Below are 21,974 nucleotides of genomic sequence, written 5' to 3'. Positions count from 1 at the left end.
ATTAATGGATTCTTTTATTCAGAGACAAAAAGCGTGAAAAAGCTGGATGAAAACAAGGGAGCATGTGAGAAGGTGAACACTTCCAGTGCTGTAGCCCACAAAGCTGACTCCAAACCCCAGCTTAAAGACAGGACAGCCCAGCAGCAAGGGGTAGAAGGTGCTGGCAAAACACAGAGCTCTAAGAGCTGCCCACAGCAAAAGGACATCGATGTCAAAGCTGTGAATCAACACAATGGTCTTCCCTTCGTACATCAAGATCGTGCAGGCAACCAAAATGCTCCTGCTGAAGCCCAGAAGGGGGACAGAGCCCCAGGCCCTGCTGAGTGCCACAGGCAGCTCGTTCAGCAGAAGCCTGGCAAGAATGAAAGCAAAGCTGCAGCGGCGGGCGCCGTGTCCCGGGAGGCTGCGCCCTCCACATCCAGGGCCATATCTGACACGGGCTGTGAAGTGACTCACACCAGGTAATGGCCTTGGTGGTGGCTTTCTGGGGGACCTGGAACCTTTCCATGGGTTACAAGGGAGAAAAGGAAAGCCAGCCCATTAAAGGAGGCAGCTCCTGTGTGGTGGGAGAGGAGGAGAGACCCTACAAGGGTTAAGGCAGGAGGCTCAGGGGGTCCTGAGTAAAGTTCTGTGCAGCCCAGGGCTCAGGTGGGACAGAGGGGTTTGAGGTGGCAGCACTTCTGTGTGCTGACACAGAAACCACCACAGAGGAGCTCAGGTAGTTATAAACCACTCACTCAAACCTCTCACTCCCTCCCAACTCCTTGGTTTCTATAGCCATGGGGGTGAAAGGAATTTGAGATGTTTATTAGTGTGTGACAAAACCAAAGAATTTGTGTTTGTTCTCCTCAGTGTTTTCAGTGTTTTGGTCACCTAAAGATTGTTCATTTATTCATCTCTATCAGGCTAATATTTTCCTCATATAGGTGTTTCATAGTCCATTTTCCTTTGGATTATTTATCAGGGATTTTATTTTAATCCCTTTTATTTAAAATTTTAAAAACCCACATGACAAAAACCAACAAAACCCCACAACCAAAAGACCCCTCCCAACTAAACCTGAACAACTGGAACTTCTGTGGCAGATTTTAACTCCCAATGCCTCTCTGTCTGGGTGGCTGTAAAGTGATTTATATGTGTGTGTGGGGGTGAGAGACTCTCATCCATACACACCCACAAATGTATGTATGACTTTGGGTGGGGAATTTCACCATTGTTCCTGTGTACAAATTTGGTGTCTGAGCCCCAGGGATTGGTTTGGGGATGAGGGAGGCCAGCAAGTAAGTGGAAGGCAGAAGCTGGAGTAAACCCCAGGGGCAGCTGCAGCCCAGCATTGTCATGGTTTGGAGTGGGAAGTCACATGAGGGTGGTAAACACCTCTCTAAAATGGATGCAGCTTCTAATGAAGTTTGTGAGCCCACACAGAGGCATCAGAGGGACACTGTGTTCCCCTGCTTGGAGAAGTGCCCGAGAGTCCCACTGAGCTCAGGCTTGTCTAGATAGCAGAGGAAGTGTTTGCTCAGAGCTGCCTTCAGCTGCTCTCCCAGCTCACACCAGAGCAGCACCAGGGTGTTAAAGGTGCAGAAAATGAGACATTTCACACTCTTATTTTAAGAAAGCAGAAACATTTTCTTTTAGAACATCTTTTGTAATGAGGTTGCTCCAGTGGAAGAGGCAATTACTTTTGTGAAAATGAGGTCTGTTCTCTCCCAGACATCAGAAGCTGGCTTCATTTGCCATTGTATAAAATCTCCTTTACAACTTCACAAGTTTCAGTTCAGCCTTGGTAAAATCAGACTGCTCATGTCAGTCATACAGTTGGAGCTGTAACAGTTGACTCAAACATTATCACTCAAATGTCTTTGATGGAGTTTAGGAGCACAGAGAATTGGTTCTAACCTGTACTCTTTTTAGGCAACACAAGAGGGAAAAAATCATTAATCTTTTCCAGTAGTTAAAATGCCAAGGAAAATAGTATTGCTGGAGTGAAAGAGTTTATCAAAACCAGATTTTTAAGAGAAAGCTGTGGAAAGAATGCTATCCCATCAGAAGACCCAAACACAGATGGCTGAGTGTGCAGGTCAGCCAGCTGGAGGAGGACACAAACCATCAGGTTTGTAGAGCCATGTGAGCAGGCAGCCATTTAGCTAATCAGCCTGCAATTTGTGCAGGCAATCAGTATCTGAGTGGTGTTTTATTAGACCAACTGTAATAATTGCAAAAAGTGGGTAAGTTTTCAAATGTGGGATTAACTCTTTGCAGGGTGAGACATTTTGTTCAGCAGAAGGGCAGACATGTAGAGAGAGGAGGACACAGAGAAAGAGCCAGCAGCCAGCATGATTTTTGGTGCTCTCCCCTTAGTGTTCCTGGGTCATTCCCAGCAGGATTGTTACAGTTAGGTTTTATCCATACTATAGAAATGCATGGGTTTGGAAACAGATTTTTCTTGCCCCACAAAGTTACAAAACCCAGGCTGGCCTCCTGCATCAATATCAAATGTCTCCTGTTTGCTCTGCAGGATATCCATCAGTGTACATATGACTGACATGAAAGAAAAGATTGACATGGCCAAGGAGGGAAATGTAAGTGACAGCAGAGGTAAAAGTTCCAAAGTGAAATCCACACCTGTAGACTTGAAAGGAGTCAAACAGCAGCCTGACAAATTAAAACTGCAACAGAGTCCTAAAAACATCAGCTCCAAGCCAGATTCAGAAGTTAAAGGGGACAATAAGCAAAATGAACTTGCACCTCAAACAGGGAAGCAAAAGCCATTCCTGAGCAAGCCCAAACCAGGTGAAAAAGCTGAAGAGAAATCAGAATTAAAATGTGAGCCCATAACGTCAAAGAATACCTCTGCAAAGGAGCCTGTGAAAGATGCAGGGGCAAAAGTGAAAATCTATCAAGAAACAGCAAAAGCAGAAAAATCCCCAGCAGATACCAAGTCTGAGAGGAGGGGATCTGAGACTGCAGGGGGAAGCAGACATGATGCTCAGCAGGGTACAGGAGAGGCACCAGAGAAGACCAAATCTCTGGCAGTTGGCAGAGCTCTTCCCACTCAAGGAGAAATCATTGGTAAGTTGCTCATAATTGCTCTTGAAACTTGTACATTGAGGATTTTGTTCTATTCCTGCCTGTTGTACAGACAGCAAGAGCAGGAGAGGTGCTCAGTAGAACACCCATGTCTTACACTTCAAGGGCTCTTTGCACTGGGTACCTTTGGCTATGTGAATAACAATTCACAGATTCTTTTAATAGTAACTTTCCCTTTAAAGTGTGTTTTGGGGAAAAAAATTCATTTAAAATAAAATAGCATGAAGTGTATGTGTGATGAGAAGTATGAGAATTTTGAAAAAAAACAATTTTCTTTCGATGAAGCATTTGTTCCTTCAGATAGAGGGTGCAAACCAAGCACACTTCAGCAACTATGGACTAGAGATCCAGAGCACAAAAAGTACTTCAGGAAATGTTCCTTGTTGTGGCCTGTTGTGTTGTTGGCCATGGATCTCTTGGTTCCTGGGGGAACACTTGGTTGCTTTGTCTCAGGGAATGCTCTCTCCTGGCAGCACGTGTGTGTGTATGTTCCAGACTGTACAGACATGGGCAGATGACCTGACTGCTCTGGCTTTCTGAGCAGGGGCTGGAGATGACTTGAATACATGTTAAACTGCAGCCTGAGATACCTGGAGATTAATTCTAAAATTGCTTTCAAGGGGACATAAAAAATGGGTTTAATGAAACTTTACCCTAGAAAACCTTGGACATTGAGTGATCACAGTTAACTAATTTAGCTTACCACAAACAGACTAAACTTAGTAGTTGTAATGCTAATAATTGCAGCTTTAATTTGGAAACTGTCTGCAAAATTCTTGCTGCTAAGAGGAACCCCATGATTTTATCAATCACTGTCCTCATTCCTCAGTGCTGTGTACTTTTGCTGGTTTTTCTGGCTGTCATGTAACAATTAAAAGATAAGTGTAATTTTTTTTCAAACTTTCAGGTAGTATTTTCTGGTGGCCCTTTCAGTTAATGCATAAACTAAGATGTTCGTCTCCTGAAGGTGTTGTCCAGTGGGTTAAGAAAACAGAGTGGAGGTTCAGGAGATGGGATGCTGCTCTCAGTTCTGGGACTGCATTCCTTGTTGTACAAGGGATTTAGCAGTGAAAGCCCTCGCAGGCTGTGGGGTGAAATGCACGGTGTGAGGAGGTGGAGCAGGGCAGTGGTGAGTGCAGCAATGTCAGAGCAGCCTGTGTCCCCTGCAGATGACAGCCCCTCTCCTCCGGCTCCGTTCGAGCACCGCATCGTGAGCGTCAGGCAAGCGGAGGTGACCGCCAGCTACTCCGTGTGTCGGCACCAGGTGCTGGGGGGGTAAGTGTGCCTGGCCCCAAGCTCTGGGAGCCTGCAGCTGGCCCCAAGGGCTGGGTGTGAGGGACAGGACAGCTCTCTGCAGCCACAGGGGGTGGGTTCATCCTGGAGCCCTTTGGGTGATGACAGCTGCTCCTACATCAAGGATGTCCCTTAGATGGGTGGTTTCTGCCCCAGCCCCATTTTCAGATGCCTCACTGCCATCCTGGTGATTGTTCTTTTCATTTGTTTTAATAATCCTGGCCTCAGTGTTGTGGGAAGAACCTGTACCCTTAAGGCAGACAGATTCAGAGCATTTGAAAAATCAAAAAAGCCCTTTGGGCCAGGCAGCGTCCAAAATCTTTTTTCTTTTCTGTGCTGAGCTGCACATTAAAGAAAACTAAAGAAGATTTATAATTATTTTGACCTTATGTTTAGTTTTCACTCATAGGAAGTCTGCAGCTGCTTCAGCTTTTGTATTCCTGTATCCTTACTTATGTGACAAGAAGGCTTGATTTACACATTGATCCACATACAAATATGGCTTAATAAGTATAAGCAATGTGATGCAACAGCAGGGAAGATGGTGGTGAGGAATCATCCCAAGGGGCATTAACATATCTGCATGACATGGGGGAGAATTTACAGCATGCCAGAAATGCAGGCTCTGGAGTGGCTACAGTTACTGGTCTTATGGTCATTTAAAAAGTTCTGGGATCAGGACAGAAATATCCTTGTTAATAGAGCCACTAACATATCTCTGAAGGACAGCAAGGGGGTCCAGTTACAGAAGGGAGCCAGAGCATGGCCAGGCCATCATACCTCAGCAGGACCAGTGGGGTTTAATATTTTAATGTAAGCACTGAACAACTGGCTGGAAAGATAAACCTAATCCTTCATAAGCTGAGAGAAAGAGGAGCTCCATGCTGCTGGCCACCCGACTCCGTTCACTTTGTCCTGGGCTATTTTTGCTCATGATAAGAATAGTTCCAGGAGAGGTTTCTGTGCTTAGCTGCTTTCCCATCTTTCCCATCTTTCCCATCTTTCCCATCTTTCCCATCTTTCCCATCTTTCATCTTTTCCTTGGCATCCACAGGGGGCGTTTTGGGCAAGTCCACAAGTGCACAGAAATATCGACGGGGCTCAACCTGGCAGCCAAAATCATCAAAGTGAAAGGAGCCAAAGAGAAGGTAACCCCACTGCTGGGAGCTCTGAGCCTGCCCTCCCTGCCAGGGCCAGCACCACTGCCCCCAGCTGCCCCATGAGGGGCAGCTCATCCTTGGGTACCATCAAATACTGCAAAATCTTGGGCTTGCTGTGACTCTTCATCATCTCCTGTATTCATGATTAAACCCCCAGTCCCCTTGAGATCTGTGATGTAGCTGTTGTTGGGCTTTATAAATAGTTCTGGTTTGGTATGTTGGAATTCAAGGAGTGTATTTTGCTTATTTTTGTTACTTTGTTATTTTTTTCAGGAGGAAGTAAAAAATGAAATTAACATCATGAACCAGTTAAATCACGTGAATCTGATCCAGCTTTATGATGCTTTTGAAGCCAAAAATAATATCACTTTGATAATGGAATAGTAAGTCTAAATGATCTCAGGAATTGTCAGATGTCTGGGTTTTCTCAGGTCACTAAAGCAAATAGGGAGTGATAATTCTGAGCTGTGAAGAAGTGAGTGGTTTCCCAGCCTAAGTGAGAGTTAATCTCACTTTCAGAAGGAAGAAACAATGCTTTAAAAGTAATTTCTTCAGGTTAAAAGCTTGTCAGAGCTTTATCTCTGAGTCATTTTCTCTTCTGTGCAGAATTAAGTTCAGTGAAACAGATTTCAGTTTGAGAAGTTCCATGTAGTAAATTTTGTAGGTTGAAGACTTATTTTCCCATGACTAGTAACATGAGAGAACAACAGACACTTTAGTACTCTCTGTAGGTTCTCCAGGCCCCATAGGACCACCAGGTCATGTGGGTTTGGGTTTGACATGTATGCCCCAAATACTAGTGCCAACTTTCCCATTTTTGAATTTAGATTGATACCTAATTTCAAGAGGAATAAGTCTCTTGAAGTCATTGAGGCTGCTGATACACTTTATATTGGATGTTTTGTTAGGACCCTCAATTACAGAGCCTAATTCCCAACGTGGAAATAAATTGGGCTAATGCAAGATTTTAGGGTTTTTAATGCTTTTCTGTGTGAAAATTTTAGTCTTGATGGTGGGGAGTTATTTGACCGGATCACAGATGAAAATTACCACCTGACAGAGCTGGATGCCATCCTGTTCACCAAGCAGATTTGTGAAGGAGTCCACTACTTGCACCAGCATTACATTCTCCACTTAGATCTGAAGGTCAGTTTGTGCTCTCTGTGCTTTAGTGGGGCTGCTATAGGCACCACAGAGTCTCTCATTACTGAGGAGTAATTTCTCATTTCATGGACTCATGTCATAAAGGAATAGAATTAATGACTGCAATGAATGGAGCTGTAGAGATTCATTGCCTTTTTCCAATTTCTGTTCATTAGCTTGCTTGGAATCATCAGGATTCTGGGCTTTTGCCTTTCTTAAATCAGATGCTTTTCATTCTCTGTAGCATTAAACAATTCCCTTTTATCATGGATTAAAAAAACCCACCCAAAACCTCCTTGGCTGGAAATGCCCACAGTCTCCCCTCTATTTCCCCTTCCCTTTTTAACAGTGTACAATCAATACCTGTTCAATCATCTTCTATGGTTTGTACCTTTTACTGCCTGGAACCAACCTGCAGCAAAATTGAAATGTTTTCCTAGTAGTCCCTTAATAATGGATATTTTTAAACAGAAATACCAACTGGTTTTCTCCTGCCTGTTTATAGAGCACCTTACACAAATGACATTAAACCAGGCTGGCTCATAGACAGTTCTGCAGCTGAACCCCATCACCCCCCTATCCCCACCTTGAAAAACATTCTGATTGGAAAAAAAAAAAAAAGGGTGCATTTGTGGCTTTTTATGGAGGGAATTTTATACTATCTTTTGCTAGATATCTCTCAAACATTTAACTCAAAATATCTTCTTCTCTTTTTGTAGCCTGAAAACATCCTATGTGTAAATCACACAGGAAACCAGATTAAAATTATTGACTTTGGATTAGCAAGGAGGTAAGAAAGTTCAGTTGTGAATTATTTTAAAAAACAAAACCAAATCAAACTCACCAAATCAAACCTCTGACATGTTTCTGGTAGTTCTTTGGTGGGGGGTTGTGTTTTGATGGCTCTGTAATAATTCTGTGTGAATGAGCTAAACATTATGCTTTTGCAGGCATGAGTTTTCTGCTGTGTGCATTAATTATCTAATTACTTTTTCAAATTACATTTCTCTTTACTACTGTTCTAATTATCTCAAAATTATTTCCCATGTAGAGCTTTTACTCTAGGGACTCTGTGAAGGCTCCCAGAGACTTCTTGACTGCAGGGTTTCATGGTGCAGGTTCTAATTGCAGAAATTATCTGCTAAACTCTTCAAGTAGTTGAGTTGATTGAAGGAAAAAAAAAGAAAAAAACCCAGCATGTTTGAGCCATCCCATGTGAAAAAGGAAAACCCTCAGAAAAATAGGAAATTTTCTCCATTCTTTTATTTTGCTTGCATGAGTTTAAAGAAAAGCAGTGAGAGCATAGGTCAAGTGCCCTAGAATAAAAAGGAATTATTTCTACTATTATTAGGACAGTAAGAACAATAATACTTCTCTAATTATTTTCTAAATCCTTTGAGATTTTTCTTCAGATAAAATATGGTTCATTCATGCATATATATATATTTATGTGCTTGCATACAAGTGTTCAAGGACTTTGTTTCCATAAAATACTTGTGAAAGGAAAAAAATGTACATTGAGTTTGGAGTTTTATCTGGTTGGTTTGTTAATTGGGAGGGCAGTTTTGGGATCAAGATCATCCAGGAGAAAGGGATTTCCAAGCAGTGCTGTAGTGGTTTGTTCTGTCTGAACACAGATGTGACTCCAGCTGCCCTCAGTGGCAATTGTTACTGCTTCAGTTTTGTAACCTTTCCCTGGTTAGCAGTAGCAAAAACAACAGGGTCATTTTCCCCTCTATGGGGTCACTGTTACTTGTTCCCAAGCCCAAATAATCCTCCTCAGTCCCACCTCAGTTATCTTGAGTTATATCTGTGGTGCAGATGTTCACCCTGAGCTGGAGCTGGGGACATCCCACTAATCCAGTGCTCTCCAAATCTTGTATGATCAAAACTGCTTTGTTTGTTTTATGGGTTTTGGACAACATCTGGAAAGCATCCTGTGGTGTCTGGCTACCACTCTTTGGTAAAGCTGCTGCCACTCTTTGGGGGAGCCCTTTGCAAGGTCTTGTTCTTCCTCGTGGCTTTGCTCTGGCAGAGGGACAATGCTGGAATATTCCCCTGAGGTCACCCCAGAGCTGCCCTGGCTGCCAGCACTCAGCTCTGCTCCCCTGCCATGCTCCCAAAAGCTGTGCCTTGCTCTTCCCTGGGGGGATGAGCTCCCAGCTCCTGACTCATGGCTCTTCTTCTTCTGGTACAGGTACAAACCCTGTGAGAAGCTGAAGGTGAATTTTGGGACTCCAGAGTTCCTGGCTCCCGAAGTGGTGAACTATGACTTTGTGTCCTTCCCCACGGACATGTGGAGTGTGGGTGTGATCACATACATGCTGTGAGTGCCCCAGCAGCCCCTGAGCCCCTCTGGCTGTGACCCCTCCCAATGAATTCTGCTAAAAACCCCAGCTTTCCATACAGGGGCACTTCACTGTCTGTCCAAAGTTCTAAACAACAAGTGAGCCTTTTGATCAATATGTAAATGTTCTTCTCCCTTATCATCTTACTTAGATAAGGTGATGGTAAATGGGTCAGGTATTTTTTTTACTCTGAAAAGTTGCCCAAAACATGTGAGAATTTTAATTTTTGAGTTTAAATTAATTTTTAAATTTTTAATCTGATCATTTTATAATCTTAGACTTGGTGTGCATCTGCTCAGGAGGATTAATATGATCTGAGTTGTGCCATGGGTCTATGAAATGACCTGTCATGAATTGGGCTAAAACTTTTCTCTGACATCTGGATGGCAACCATGGACAGCTTGTCTGTCCAAAGTCTCTACCTTCTGATCAGCTTGTTTTGCATCCCAGAATCTTTCACAGGCATTTTCTGTGAACTGGATACATTTCTGGTGTAAATTTGTATGTTAGCCAAAACCCAATTGAATGAAGTAATAAATGATGGAAGCAATAAAGATGGGCTTAGAGAATAACTGTAAAAAGTAATTTATTGTTCAGAATTCTGTTTAATTCAAGCCACATAAGGATATGGGCCCTGATTTGGGAAAGCTCTTGAGTCCCTCTAGTTTTCCTAGCTGGGAAAGCACTGAAGGATGTCCCTAACTCCTCACTGAATCCATTCCTTAGGGATCTATTAATGGTACTCCCTGACCCAAGGGAACTGCTAGGGGGTAACACTAAATTGCAACACTTTATTGCCCCAAACTGTTGCCTTATCCTGGCAGGGACTGAGAAGTGGAACCCTCCATAGCTGAGAGCCTTTTCCCTCCATAAGATAACAACAGCTACACAGCAGAGGATTCATAGAAGGAAAACCACACCTTGCATATGATAACTGCTCTTCTCCCCCACCCCATCTTTCTTTTTTTAAGGCTTAGTGGCCTGTCCCCATTCCTGGGAGAGACTGATGCAGAGACAATGAATTATGTAGTCAATTGCAGCTGGGATTTTGATGCAGAAGCATTTGAACAGCTCTCAGAGGATGCCAAAGACTTTATTTCCAGACTGCTTGTGAAGGAGAAAAGGTACCTGGGTCTGATTGTGAGCACAGTGGCACCAATGATATTCAATTCTTACCAGGCAGTTGTTTGGATTGCAGCCAACAATGAGAAGTTGCTGTGTGACATTTTTGTGTGCTGGCTCTGGGCTTGCTGTGCAGTTCCTCAGTGATTCAGAAGCCCCTGTTTTAAAGGAAAGTGTCCGTGTACCCTGGCTGAGGAAAGTTGCTTTGTACAGTAGCATCAATACAGGCAGAACACAGGAAATCTGGAAGGATTTGCACTATAGGAATCTGTCTCTAAAGCTTTTGCTTCTCTGAGCAAAAACTGTTTCACTATTTCTATTGTTAGTTTGGACTGTCACAAGCCTTGACAGAAATTGCAAAAATGCCTCTTGAATGCCATGGAGGATAAATGGAAGCTGCAGCTGTGAAAATGTGCATTGTTCTCTTCAAAAGTGGTTTACAGGCTTTTGGGAGATACTAGGGAGCATTTGGGACTTAACTCTGCTTGTGGCTTCTCATTCTTGGCTCCACTGAGATCCAAAGTGATTGCAGATATGAAACAATACAGAGATCAGGATCATATTGATGTCAGACCATGGCTGGGGGGTTGGCTGGGAGAACAGAAATTTTTCTCTTGCTGAGTAGTGATACAAAACTAATCAAGTCAGGAAATGATGCATACAGTAAAACAGACTGTGTGTTTGAGGGGAATTCAAAGGAGTGCTTAGAATAGTAATAGCTTCCAGATGATTACCTAAATCAGACAAATCAGTTCTAGTACTAATTCCATTTTGAACAATAGGATGCTATGAAAAACAAAGAATTAAATGAAATTTAGCATATTGCCAGCAGGAGACGTCTAAAGATTTTTTCTCAGACTGTAATGATGATTTGCTGTGAGACTGTAAACTTTGGAGTTTTCAGTTCTTCTGTGCAATGGGATTAGGCTGTCCAGAGGCACCCTCTCAAAGTCTGGTGAGGAGCTGTGAATGAAGGGAGTATGTGAGAGAAGAATGTTGTCAGTGAGTGGCAGAGCAGGGATCAGCTGGCCCCCTTGTTCACAGGGTGTGTGGCAGCCCCAGCTCTCCTGCAGCCCAGGCACCTTTGCCCTGCTGGGACCCTGGGTCTGGCCTTGGGCAGGACCTGCAGCCCCCTCCCTCCCTCCCTGCCTGCTGAAATCAGGGTGGGCAGGCAGGAATTGTCTTTTCATCAGCTCAGAGACAGCTAAGACAGAGCTCAGGAGTTAGGTATAGGCTTTTGATTTGAAAAAAGGCAAATTGAACTTTGTTCTCAACAGCTCAACCTCAGGATTTCCTCTGTTACCATATATTTCCCAAACATTTTAGGATAGGCTGTGGCATTTGGGCCCATTGTTGGATGTGAGGATATTAAGTATGCCTAACTTGATCCAAGTTTAGGGTGAATAGACAATTGTGCTTTTTAAATATGAGGCACAGAATATGTTTTTAAATATGAGGCACAGCTAGTGCTGTCAGGACAGACAGATAACACCACAAATGTTACTTTTCTGTTAGCAGAGTTGTGAATTTGCATAGCAAATTGATACATTAACTAAAGCACAGCACAAGCGAGGCACTGCCGTCCTTCATCCCGCTCACCCCTCCTGCTGGAGAGTGCAGGATGCTGTCAGGATCCGGGGCACGGGCATTGCACCCGTGTTCCTTCATTCGGGGCAGTTTCTTTATCTCTAATTGTCCTTGTTTAGGGCAAATTTGGGAGAAAATCTCCAACAGGGGGCCCCTCCAGAAAGCAAACCCACACGGTCTCTACCCCCAAGCGATTCGGGAAGGATTCCTCGGAGAGAAGTGGAAAGAACCTGTTTATTTAACAGGCACAGCACGCCCAGCACACAGAATGAACAATACCGGATGGCACCACTCTGTCACTGCTCTGAAAAAGATGGCAAATTCAGAAAGTCTCTTTTGGGAGTGGTCTGTTATCAGTCCGTCCTGTGCTGGGGCAGCTGCTGCAGCCACAGGGTGCAAACTCTCGGTGTTCCCAGGTCCCAGTCCGGAGCAGGTTCCAAAAAAAGGGAAAGGAGAGTAGGTCCAGAAAAAGGGAAAGGAGAAACAGTCCAGGAAAAAATTTGGACTGCTTAGCTAAACTAACTAATGAGAGGAAGCAAAAAGCGAGAGCAAAGCAGGAGCAAAGCAAGAGCAAAGCAAAAAGCCAAGCAAAAAGCAAAAGCAGCGCCATGCACTGCCCTGGGTGTCCCACCAGCCGTGGGGGAGCGGCTGATAGCAAAACCAAAACAAAACTTTCACTCTTCAGAGCCAGTCTTGAAGGCACAGAACATAATATCCAGCATAAACAGAAGATGGCTGGGGATACAAGCATCATAATGTCACCATAGGACACTGACAAAGAGGAGCCCGGGGCCCCGAGGAGGGGAGCGGAGGGCCGGGCTGTCACGGAGCTCTCGGGGAGCGGAGGGCCGGGCTGTCACAGAACTCTCGGGGAGCGGAGGGCCGGGATTCACGGAGCTCTCGGGGAGCGGAGGGCCGGGTTTCACGGAGCTCTCGGGGAGCGGAGGGCTGGGCTGTCACAGAACTCTCGGGGAGCAGAGGGCCGGGCTGTCACGGAGCTCTCGGGGAGCAGAGGGCCGGGTTTCACGGAGCTCTCGGGGGGCGAAGGGCCGGGCTGTCACGGAGCTCTCGGGGAGCGGAGGGCCGGGATTCACGGAGCTCTCGAGGAGCAGAGGGCCGGGCTGTCACAGAACTCTCGGGGAGCAGAGGGCCGGGCTGTCACGGAGCTCTCAGGGAGCGGAGGGCCGGGCTGTCACAGAACTCTCGGGGAGCGGAGGGCCGGGTTTCACGGAGCTCTCGGGGAGCAGAGGGCCGGGCTCTCACGGAGCTCTCGGGAAGCGAAGGGCCGGGTTTCACGGAGCTCTCTCCCTCTCCCCACAGCTGCCGGATGAGCGCCACGCAGTGCTTGAAGCACCAGTGGCTCTCGGACCTCCCTGCCAAGGCCCAGCAGTGCAAGCTCCGCCTCAAGTCCCAGCTGCTCCTGCAGAGCTACATGACCCACAGGAAATGGAAGGTAAATAAAGCTGCTTCCACAGGGAAATCACACCACAGGCACAGCCATTCCCTCGTCCTGTGTGGTGGCTCACTGGTGCCCACAGGCTTCTTGGCTGTAAGTACCAGATGTGAAGTCTGTTTTTCCTGTAAATGAAGTGTTTGGTCCTGCTTCTATTTCTAACAAGTTTGGTTTCAATTTTCACACTGACTGCTGTTTACAAGATTTTTCATATTTCTTTCTACGTGTTCAGAGGCTTCAGATGCTACTTTATATTAAAAGCTCATTCTCTTAACACTTTTTCCATTGCTAGCAGTTGCATTGATCTGTTGTCACTAAGGAGTAGGGATATAACTTAAGGCAGTTTGTGCCTCCCTCTGCAGTTCAGGTTCCTTCTGAACTAAGTTTTTATGAAGTGATAGGTAATAATTTGTGTTTGAGTCTCTATTTGATTGTAGATAATTGATCCTAAAAGGTGAACACAGTGATCTTGTTAGAAGGAAGTCTGTGAAATTGTGAGGCAAACTCAGGATCATTTCCTTCTCTCATCACTGGGGAGTTGCATTTCCTTGCCAAGGAGTTAAACCAGAGGCTTACACTTCTTTCAGTCCTGCACTGCAACTGCTTGGTGGCAAAATTCTGCACTTGCACTTTAAAGATGACACAATCTAAAGACCTATCACTGTACAATTCATAATAACACTGCAGAACCTCAGTGCTGTGCAGGAACCTCTGCAACCCACACAAGCTGGGGGTCACTAGAGGGAAATGGGTTTACCAGGAAGAGAAATGCCTGGCAGCTGCAGAGAAGTTCCTTTGCCTTGGTTGCACTCACACTTGGACTGTTCTGTTCTGTTCACAGAAACACTTTTATGTGGTGGCTGCTGCTAACAGGCTGAAGAGATTTCAGAGTATGTCTGTCAAGCTTTCATGAGCTTGTGTGAACCTCTTCCACTCCTGGAGATGGACATGAAGGTGGAAGGGGACTCAGTGTCTCCAAACATTTCTATCCCTGTTTTATAACATAAGGTTTTGGGACTGTCTTCCTCAATTATTTTGTGTGTTAGTGCTGGGGTTCCAGAAGAACCTTAAGGAAGAAACACAAGATTTCTAAAAGCAGAAGCTTTTTTTTGTTTGTTTTTACAAGTTTTTAGTTGTTCTATACAGTGGTAGAAAAACATGGCTGTTACTGGGGCTGACTTCTTACTGAAGGCTTTGATTCTGCAGAGTATTATTGGTGTGTTTATAGCAGAAAACCCCTGGCAGTTTTCTGGTCTCTCATACCAAGCATGGGATCTCTAAAGACTTTTTTTCCTGACTGATGTTTGTGAGTTACCAGCTTTAGAGAACTGCCACACAGTGGCACAACGTGTCCCTCAGGTGTTTGTTACTTTAACAAAAGATACAGACATTGTTTTCTTCTGTATTTCTTTCCAAAAGGTAATTTCCCCACAACAATTTCCCCACTGAAGATGCTTCAGTGCAACTCCAGCTTGGATGGTTTTGGTTTGTTGTTTTGGTTTTTTATTATCCTATTCTCCTTTAAAAATAGTCACTGCATAGTTAGGAACTGTGAGGAACCCTGGTTTGAGGTAACTTAAGTCAGTCCATTGCTGCAGTTTCTTAGGGCAAGTTGAATTGAGCTGAACTGATTGAACTTCTGGAAGGAGATGTGTGAAACTGCCATGCATACAAATCACCTAATGACTGTTGGGTCTATGCAAAAAGATCTCATGTTGTAGAGAAAAGAGGAGAGTTCCAGAGATTTTATGTTTTTAAAACTTGTAAGTGCATTTCATTGTCCATGACTGCAGCACTTAAGTTGCTAAGTTCTAGTTTGAGGATTTGTTTCTCCTCTCTGGAAATTTTAATGCAGTATGAGAAGCTGGTATGGTGTGACATGCAAAGCAGGTTTCATTTCTGATAGGTTCAGTGACAGGGAAACTGTGTTGCCAGACTCTGCCTTTAGTCCAGTTAGGAGGTTGAAGCCCTTTTTCCCCCCCTCACTTAGCTCTTGAACATTAAACCTTTTCTTCACAATATTAACTTATTTTGGATTTTAAACTCTTATGCATAGAGTGGGAGCCACTTACAATCTCTCAGATAAAAGTACAATATTATTTATTAAACCTGTGGTTTCCTGTTCTGGATTCTGCAAAACTCAGTGTGAACTAGATGGGCTCCTAGGAAAAATGGGAACTAGTATTACTGAAAGTAGCTTTCCAGCAAAGGCACCTGTAAAGTTCCTCTGAACTTTATGGACTTTGAGAGCCCTTGAATTTGCAGAAGTGTTGGTTGCTAATGATGAGGTTTGTAAGATTGCCTTGCTCTGGTCTAGACATCTTTTCCACTCAAGTGCTTCTCACTTTGCAAAGTCCTGACTTTTTTTGCAGCGTTTCCAGAATTGGGACAGAGAAGAATCTTGATAATTTATCACCTTCTATGAAGGCCCACTTTTGTTCATGTTTTCCTTCCACAGTGTTTCTGCATGCTGAATGTCATTGTATTCATTGGTCTGTATATTTCTGAATTAATACTAATAAATTTCATCAAAGTGGAACAAGAATATTCGTCAACATTGGTTTAAGCCCCACTGCCAAACAAACCTGAAAGTATTTCTGGGTGGGTCCAGAGATACAGGCCAGGCAGAAAACATACAAGAGAATGGAACAAAGACCTCTTCTCTAAGCTTATGACTGCGAGACACAAAAAATCTGTTGCCCAGTCAACATCCTTTCCCTCTGGGTATTTGCCTTCTTAAGGCACAGGCATCTCCTCTGTGTTTCTTATTTTGCATTCCAAGTACCTGTGCCAAGAAGATGTCATAACACAAAGCTTTTCTTTCCAGTACTTGGAATATTTGGGACCCCTTACAAAAGCACAAGAGATTTCATTCCTATACATAAGAAAATAAGTCAAATTCATTGACTAAACAATATTTATTTAAAAAACCCAAAAAAACTAAAATATAAGGCTTTATTTTTCTGCTGGCTTTGCAGTTTAACAAGGCACTGTTAGTCCCTTTCCTCTTATTTCACTGACTGCTTCCAGCCAGGGGCCCAAGGGCCTGTAACTTATAACTTATTTACACTTGAAGCAGCATTAGAATGTTACCCTCTTCTTGCAGCAAGAGAATTAAGCTATTCTACCCCTAATGCCACAGCCCGTGAGCAGACACACACACTTCTGTAAAATCCCACCACTGCACGGTGTCATTTATTAAAAATAACATTCTTAAATACTTAAAATCTAAATAAAATCAGCTGTCTGCCAGGCAGCCATCATTCATGTGCTACTGGGTCTCTTGTTAGAGCAGAGGGAGAGTTAAAATCAAGAGCAAGCAGCAGTTACATTACTGGGTGGCATTACAGAGTCAGTACTCTTTATTTCTTTTGCCTTAGCAGCATTTTCCAGGATTTTCTTTTTCCATTCCTCATAGTCCTGATTAGTTTCTGTCTTTGGCTGTTTACATGGCAGTTCTTCATCCTCTTCAGAGCCTGTGAGGAAACAAGAAAGCCCATGAGAGGCCATCATGGGCAGCATGCTGCTGGGGATAGCAGGCAGTGAGCAGATGGACAGACAGCAGGAAGGACAGCAGCTGCCCTTCATTCTACTGGGACTATCCAGGATAAACCCCTGTGTCCTGCTGCCAGGCTCTCTGTGCTCCCACAAAGCTCTGCAGGACTGAGAGCATCATGGCCCCTCACACAACTCAACATGAGCAGCAGGAAAGCTCAGAACCACTCCAGTGAGGTGATTGTGTCTCACAGCTAAACACAACTCACCTTCTTCCTGCTCACACTGCTCCAGGGTGCTCTGCAAGCTCTCAGGGGTCTCTGCAGCCAGTGGAACAGCCTCTAAAAAAACAAGTAAGTTGCTTTGCTTTTGAATGGTATTTGGAGATCCAAGGGTGGCTTAAATGTGAATCTTTGACAGCAGTGCCACCTTCCACAAGTACTGTTGTCCAGTCAGAGCAGTTCCTTGGTCCAGACTGTTGCTTGAGCTCTACAAGAGGTGCCAGCACTTCCAACTGGCTGCTTTAATTAGCAGGCTGCTGCATTGGTAACCACAATGACCCACCCTGTTCACTGCCCCAAACCACACTGCTACTCTTCTAGGTCACTCAGGCAGGATTATCAATTCTTTCTTTCCTTTGTATTCCATTCCCACTATTTTCATAGATACCCACAACAGGCAGGGAGCTGTGCAGGTATACAGATGCACACTTCTTCCCTAAATTCTTCTGGAAATTCCCAGCTGTCTTTAGTTGTTTTAGTGCTGGGTAATGTTTGGGGTTTTATTGGGCACATGCCTAGGAGAAAGTAGCAGCTTTTGGGGTAGATTCAGGCAGCATGTTGCAGGAAACATCAGGGTATGAAGACACAGGGAGAGAGAATAACTTTCAGTGGGAAAGTAAAAAATGAAAGCCTGGGAAAAGAAAAAGGAGAAAGAGGAGGCAGCAGAAATACAAGGACATTAGGGCACATATTGTATTTCTCCCCCACAAAAGGGAGCAGAGAGAGCTGCAGGCTCAACAATGGGCAAGAAATATTCCTGACATCTGCCCAGTGTATGAGGAGGAGTGGTGCCAGGGAATGGCTGAGTTGGTAGCAGAGCAGCAAGGCTTATGCTTGTTAATCTTGCAGTGGGGGAAAGGAAAGCACAGGAGTGAGTCAGCCTGAGAAGATGTTTGTGATAATTTGTGTGCCAGGTTGCCATGTTAACAGGATGCAGAAACCAGGCAAGAGGGAGGAATCCAAGATAGGTCAGGTAGTATGGGAGAAGCAAGGAATAAATTGCAGCAGCAGAGACTGTAAAGAGCAGTGAGCATTTGAGAAGAGAGGAAAATATTATTTTTGTCCTTGCCACTTTTTCTCTGGTTTTGTTCTTGCTAAGCTATTGCAACTTCTCCAGAAGCAAGGACTGGGAGTGGAACTGGGCTGCAGGAAACGTGTTGGAATGGAATGGAAGGGCAGATTTGGCTGGAAGGGGACAGCTGAAAGTGATCAGACTGAAATCACCAGTGTAACAGGATGGGGCACTGTGAGGCCAAAGCCAAAATCTTACTGCTGAGTTGCTGGCTTATCTTCTCCATCTGATTGCACAGCCGGTCAAATATTGCTTTTTTCACTCCAGATGTAGCCACCATTTTAGTTTTGTCCACTTTTAGCTTCAAACACCTACAAGAGAAAGTTATCTCTGTGCAAAGCAACACTCCATCAACTGTCACTTAGGTGAGGTGGTAATTACTGTACAAACTGCCTGTGAGAATGAGGAAGGCAGGCCTGACTTTGTGTCCCAGCTATCCTTGTGTTATTCAGAAACAAATCTGGTTAAAAACCAGACCCTGCACTACTCAGTCAATACAGCTCAAATGAAACTCAGAGTGAGTTCAGTTTACAAAAGGAATTGTTTTAGGAAAAGGTAACTTTTCAGATTTTCAGGGAAACCAGGACAAAATGCCACTATAACAAATAGCTGAATGTGACTGAATGTGTCAAGAGAGCCCTTGTCAGGAGCTGTGCAACTACACAGCACCTATACTCTGGATAAGACTATCACAAAGTGTAATAATGCTGAGGGAGGAAGATCTTTGCATACAAGCAAATTCTTTTTGGGTGCTGGCTGAGTCACACACCTCTCTTAGCTGACATGGGCCTACAGCTATCAGAGCCATCTCCCAAATGCTACAGCACCCTCGGGATGGGATGGTGTAGCTCTTGGGGATTTTCCTTCTTCAGAATAGCTGCTTCCTGGTGCTCACAAGCCCTTCTTGCACCTTGAGCAGCATTTCACCAGAAGCCATGAAAGTTTTTGCTTTGTGCAGTGCACAGTGAAGACTTCACTATGAGGAAAGGCCTGGTTTGCCCCAGCTTTGCAGGAGCAGGGCAGCAGAATATGCTAAGCAAGACCCTGAATGAATGAGCTGCTGCACTGGCTGGTGTCTCAGCAGGTATTTCATTTCACCAGAAGGTCTCTGGGCTGCACTCACCTGCATGCAGTGCACAGAGCAGCTGTCACAAACAGGGGTTTGGAGAAATCCAGGTCCGCTCGCTGTGCTTCCGAGAGGCTGCACTCGTACCTGGGGAACAGCAAGAGACCCTTGGGCTGGGCATTTGCCTCACATGAAGCTCTCACATCCATCTGTCACTCTGACCTTGGACAGGTCTGCTGGGCCGCCTGGGCCTCTGCAACCCACACAGGCAGAAACAGCTGCTACTGCCTGAGAGGAGCAAAACAGGTGAGGAAAGGAAGGGGGCTGGGATGGCCTCCTCTTCTGGAATTAGAGGTGTTTCAAACCAGGGATCTGGAGCAAGGCACGTCACTACAATCTACTTATTGTGCTCCTGATCCACACAGCACTTTTAGCTCTCCCTAACATCTTAAAATTTACAGTGAGATGCTTTCCATAAATCCATCCTACAATAGAAGCAGCATTACAGTTTCTTTGTTCCCTGGAATGTTACAGAGAGGAAGGCTTATAAATGGAAAATGACAGAGTGGATGTGCAGCACTGAAAAATGTCATTTTTTATTGTCCACCTGCCCCAGGCTATTTTTTTCCAGTTTGTATTAAGTGCCACCAAGCAGGCACAGCCTTTGTGCCCTAACCTAACAGCATTAAACATGTGCTATCAGGGGGACAGCCCTGAGCTCTTCAGGACTGCTCTGCTCAAAGCAGATCATACAGAATGGGAAATTTTAGTTAACTCTGCTGAATCTTCACTGAAGTGTTCTAGCTATTGGTTTCACAGGTAGAGTGATGTGTATTTTAAGAGATCTCTATCCCCAAAAGGGAGGATTTATTTCTACTGAGCATTACTTCTGAACTGTGCTATGATCAGCAGTTAAATGGATGACAGTGTGATGCTATGGGCAAATACAGGGATTTAGAATCCTATATTTTTTACACTATTCCCAGCTGAAAAATTCCTAGTTGGACAATCAGTTGCTGAGATTCACAGACTAATCTTTCTAATAGGTATTCTAAAAAGTGGCCCAGCTCATGGCTGGATTTCCAGTGCTAAGAACTCACCTGAGTGCTCCAATCAGTAGGAGATATCTGGCCCTTCCAACCATCAAGCTCTTTACACAGCTGAAGAGCTAAGAACCCTACTTGTGGTTCCCAGTGTGCCCAGCAGAGCTTCCTCACCTCTGCAGGATCTCTGAAGCCGTGTTCACTGCCTCTGAGCAGCAGAACTGCACAGCCAAGTCTCGCATCCCCAGCCTTTGGTTCACCCCTAGCAAACACTCCAAAGACTTCATGGAGCTCTGGTAGGTGGTCTTGTTCAAACCAGAGAGTTTGACACAATAGCTCTGTCAAGAAGACAAAGACAAGCCCCAAGAATTAGCAAGAGTCCTTTCTGACATCTTAATCAGGCAACCAATATAACCATTAAGTTCAGTTACTACATTAAACAAATTTGTGCAATGAATAATGTATGTTTTGACTGCACACAGAAAGATTACCCACCTAGGAATGCCACATCTTTTAATGCAGTGATATTTTTAGGCTGTTTCACTGCAAATAAGGTTTGACATTTCTATATATGAGATGGCCCCTTCATCACAAGGTAATTAGTGACCAAAATTACCAAAGCCTAGGTTGAAGACATGAGCAACACCTTCATGGAGTCAGGTCCAATTAAATTCTCCTCTGCTGTAAATGGACAATCAGAATAGGTTACCAGGCGTTATTTTGACAGCTCAGTGCTGTTCACCTGGCAGATTTACAGATGGAGGTTTACAGGTACCCCTGCAGTGAGAGATTTCTTAGAGCAGCTGCTTTCTCCCCACAGTAAAAGAGACATCTTAAATTTAACATCCTTGTTGGTAATCTGTTTGTTACTACAAGAGTTCAAATTAAGTTGACACTATACCAAAGCAAGCTCACTTTGTGAAGGGACTATGATGGTGATCTCAAATTTCACTGTTTCAAACGGAACAGTGAAAGGTCTATCATAGCAAACTGCGGGGTTTAGGGGCAAGTTAGTTATTATTTCCCATTCCTGCTCCCAGCACACACTACAGAACAGCGTTTTTGTGGAGTCAGGCAGAATGCACCAGCCAGCCAAGTCACACACTCTGCCTTACTTTGTCAACCGGTTGTTTCATGAAACTCGCCGCCAGGTCCAGGCACATCACAGCACTGCTCGTCGCCGTCATTTGAGCCATTAACCCCGTGCACTTCACCTGCGACAGCCGCAGATACTCCTCAGCTTTTCTGCAAAACACCCAGAACACAAAGCCCTCGTCAAAACCACAGCTACGAGGCACAGCGTTCCACAGGACTCGACCCAAGGTTCGGCAGTCCGGCTGCAGCATGGCCTGAGGGCTCGGGGCGCTGAAGCGGCACGGCCGCCCTTCCCTGATGCTAAGCAGCAGCAGCTCTGCAGGGCAGGGCCGGCAATGCTTCACCGAGCCCGCGGCTCCGGGGCTTCCAGCGCATCCACGAGACTCAAGGTGGGCGCTGCTGCGGTGCCAGGCACGGCGCGGGGGAGCGGAGCGGGTCGAGTCGGGACCCCTGTCCCGGGCGGGACCAGCAGGGAGCCGGCTGCGGGCAGGACAGGGCAGGACAGGGCAGGGCAGGGCAGCGCGGGGCGAGCAGCGGTACCTGAGCAGGGCAGGCTCGGCCAGGCCCAGCCGGGCCGCCATGGCCCGCACGGCCCCGCGCTCCATCGCCAGCCGCGCCTGGCGCGCTCGCAGCCCATTGGCCGGCCGCGCCGCCAATCACCACCCGCTCCGCCAATGGGCGCGCAGCGCGGCCCTTCCTCGCAGCGGGCCAATGGGCGGTGCGCGG

General features: G+C 45.3%; 2 protein-coding genes across 4 annotated transcripts in view; one reads left to right on the top strand and one right to left on the bottom strand.

Moving 5' to 3' along the window:
• LOC139596240 (myosin light chain kinase 3-like) overlaps positions 1-15,741 on the top strand; it is a 45,316-nt gene extending 29,575 nt beyond the window's left edge. For 2 of the 3 annotated variants that reach the window (XM_071440322.1, XM_071440321.1), the window contains 11 exons: positions 23-461; positions 2,519-3,072; positions 4,260-4,365; positions 5,438-5,531; positions 5,817-5,926; positions 6,548-6,689; positions 7,406-7,476; positions 8,884-9,012; positions 10,006-10,158; positions 13,064-13,196; positions 14,038-15,741. In XM_071440322.1, the coding sequence (XP_071296423.1) occupies positions 23-461; positions 2,519-3,072; positions 4,260-4,365; positions 5,438-5,531; positions 5,817-5,926; positions 6,548-6,689; positions 7,406-7,476; positions 8,884-9,012; positions 10,006-10,158; positions 13,064-13,196; positions 14,038-14,109 (2,003 nt within the window). In that variant the 3' untranslated portion in view covers positions 14,110-15,741. Of the gene's footprint in view, positions 1-22; positions 462-2,518; positions 3,073-4,259; positions 4,366-5,437; positions 5,532-5,816; positions 5,927-6,547; positions 6,690-7,405; positions 7,477-8,883; positions 9,013-10,005; positions 10,159-13,063; positions 13,293-14,037 lie in introns of all 3 variants that reach the window. The other variant, XM_071440320.1, reaches the window with a different exon arrangement.
• Positions 15,742-16,099: 358 nt separating this feature from the next.
• On the bottom strand, positions 16,100-21,935 carry ORC6 (origin recognition complex subunit 6). Its single transcript, XM_071440325.1, has 7 exons — positions 21,789-21,935; positions 21,269-21,398; positions 20,328-20,491; positions 19,168-19,257; positions 18,243-18,355; positions 16,961-17,032; positions 16,100-16,672 (listed from the first exon to the last, which is right to left on the bottom strand). The coding sequence occupies exons 1-7, from the start codon at positions 21,851-21,853 to the stop codon at positions 16,506-16,508; spliced, it is 801 nt and encodes a 266-aa protein (XP_071296426.1). The 5' UTR covers positions 21,854-21,935; the 3' UTR covers positions 16,100-16,505.
• Positions 21,936-21,974: the final 39 nt, after the last annotated feature.

The sequence above is a fragment of the Agelaius tricolor genome, unplaced genomic scaffold (assembly GCF_023055355.1).
Source record: "Agelaius tricolor isolate 1412-34295 unplaced genomic scaffold, bAgeTri1.0.p SCAF_15, whole genome shotgun sequence".
NCBI lineage: Eukaryota > Metazoa > Chordata > Aves > Passeriformes > Icteridae > Agelaius > Agelaius tricolor.
This window is presented reverse-complemented; position numbering and strand designations above follow the sequence as displayed.

Bases quoted from the DNA above. Each gene is read 5' to 3' on its own strand.
- ORC6 (XM_071440325.1), bottom strand. From the start codon at position 21,853: ATGGAGCGCGGGGCCGTGCGGGCCATGGCGGCCCGGCTGGGCCTGGCC. The intron at 20,492-21,268 runs GTAAGGCAGAGT...TCTTCTTGACAG, and splicing joins TGAAACAACCGGTTGACAAA to AGCTATTGTGTCAAACTCTC. The intron at 16,673-16,960 runs GTGAGTTGTGTT...GTTTCCTCACAG, and splicing joins GCAGTGTGAGCAGGAAGAAG to GCTCTGAAGAGGATGAAGAA.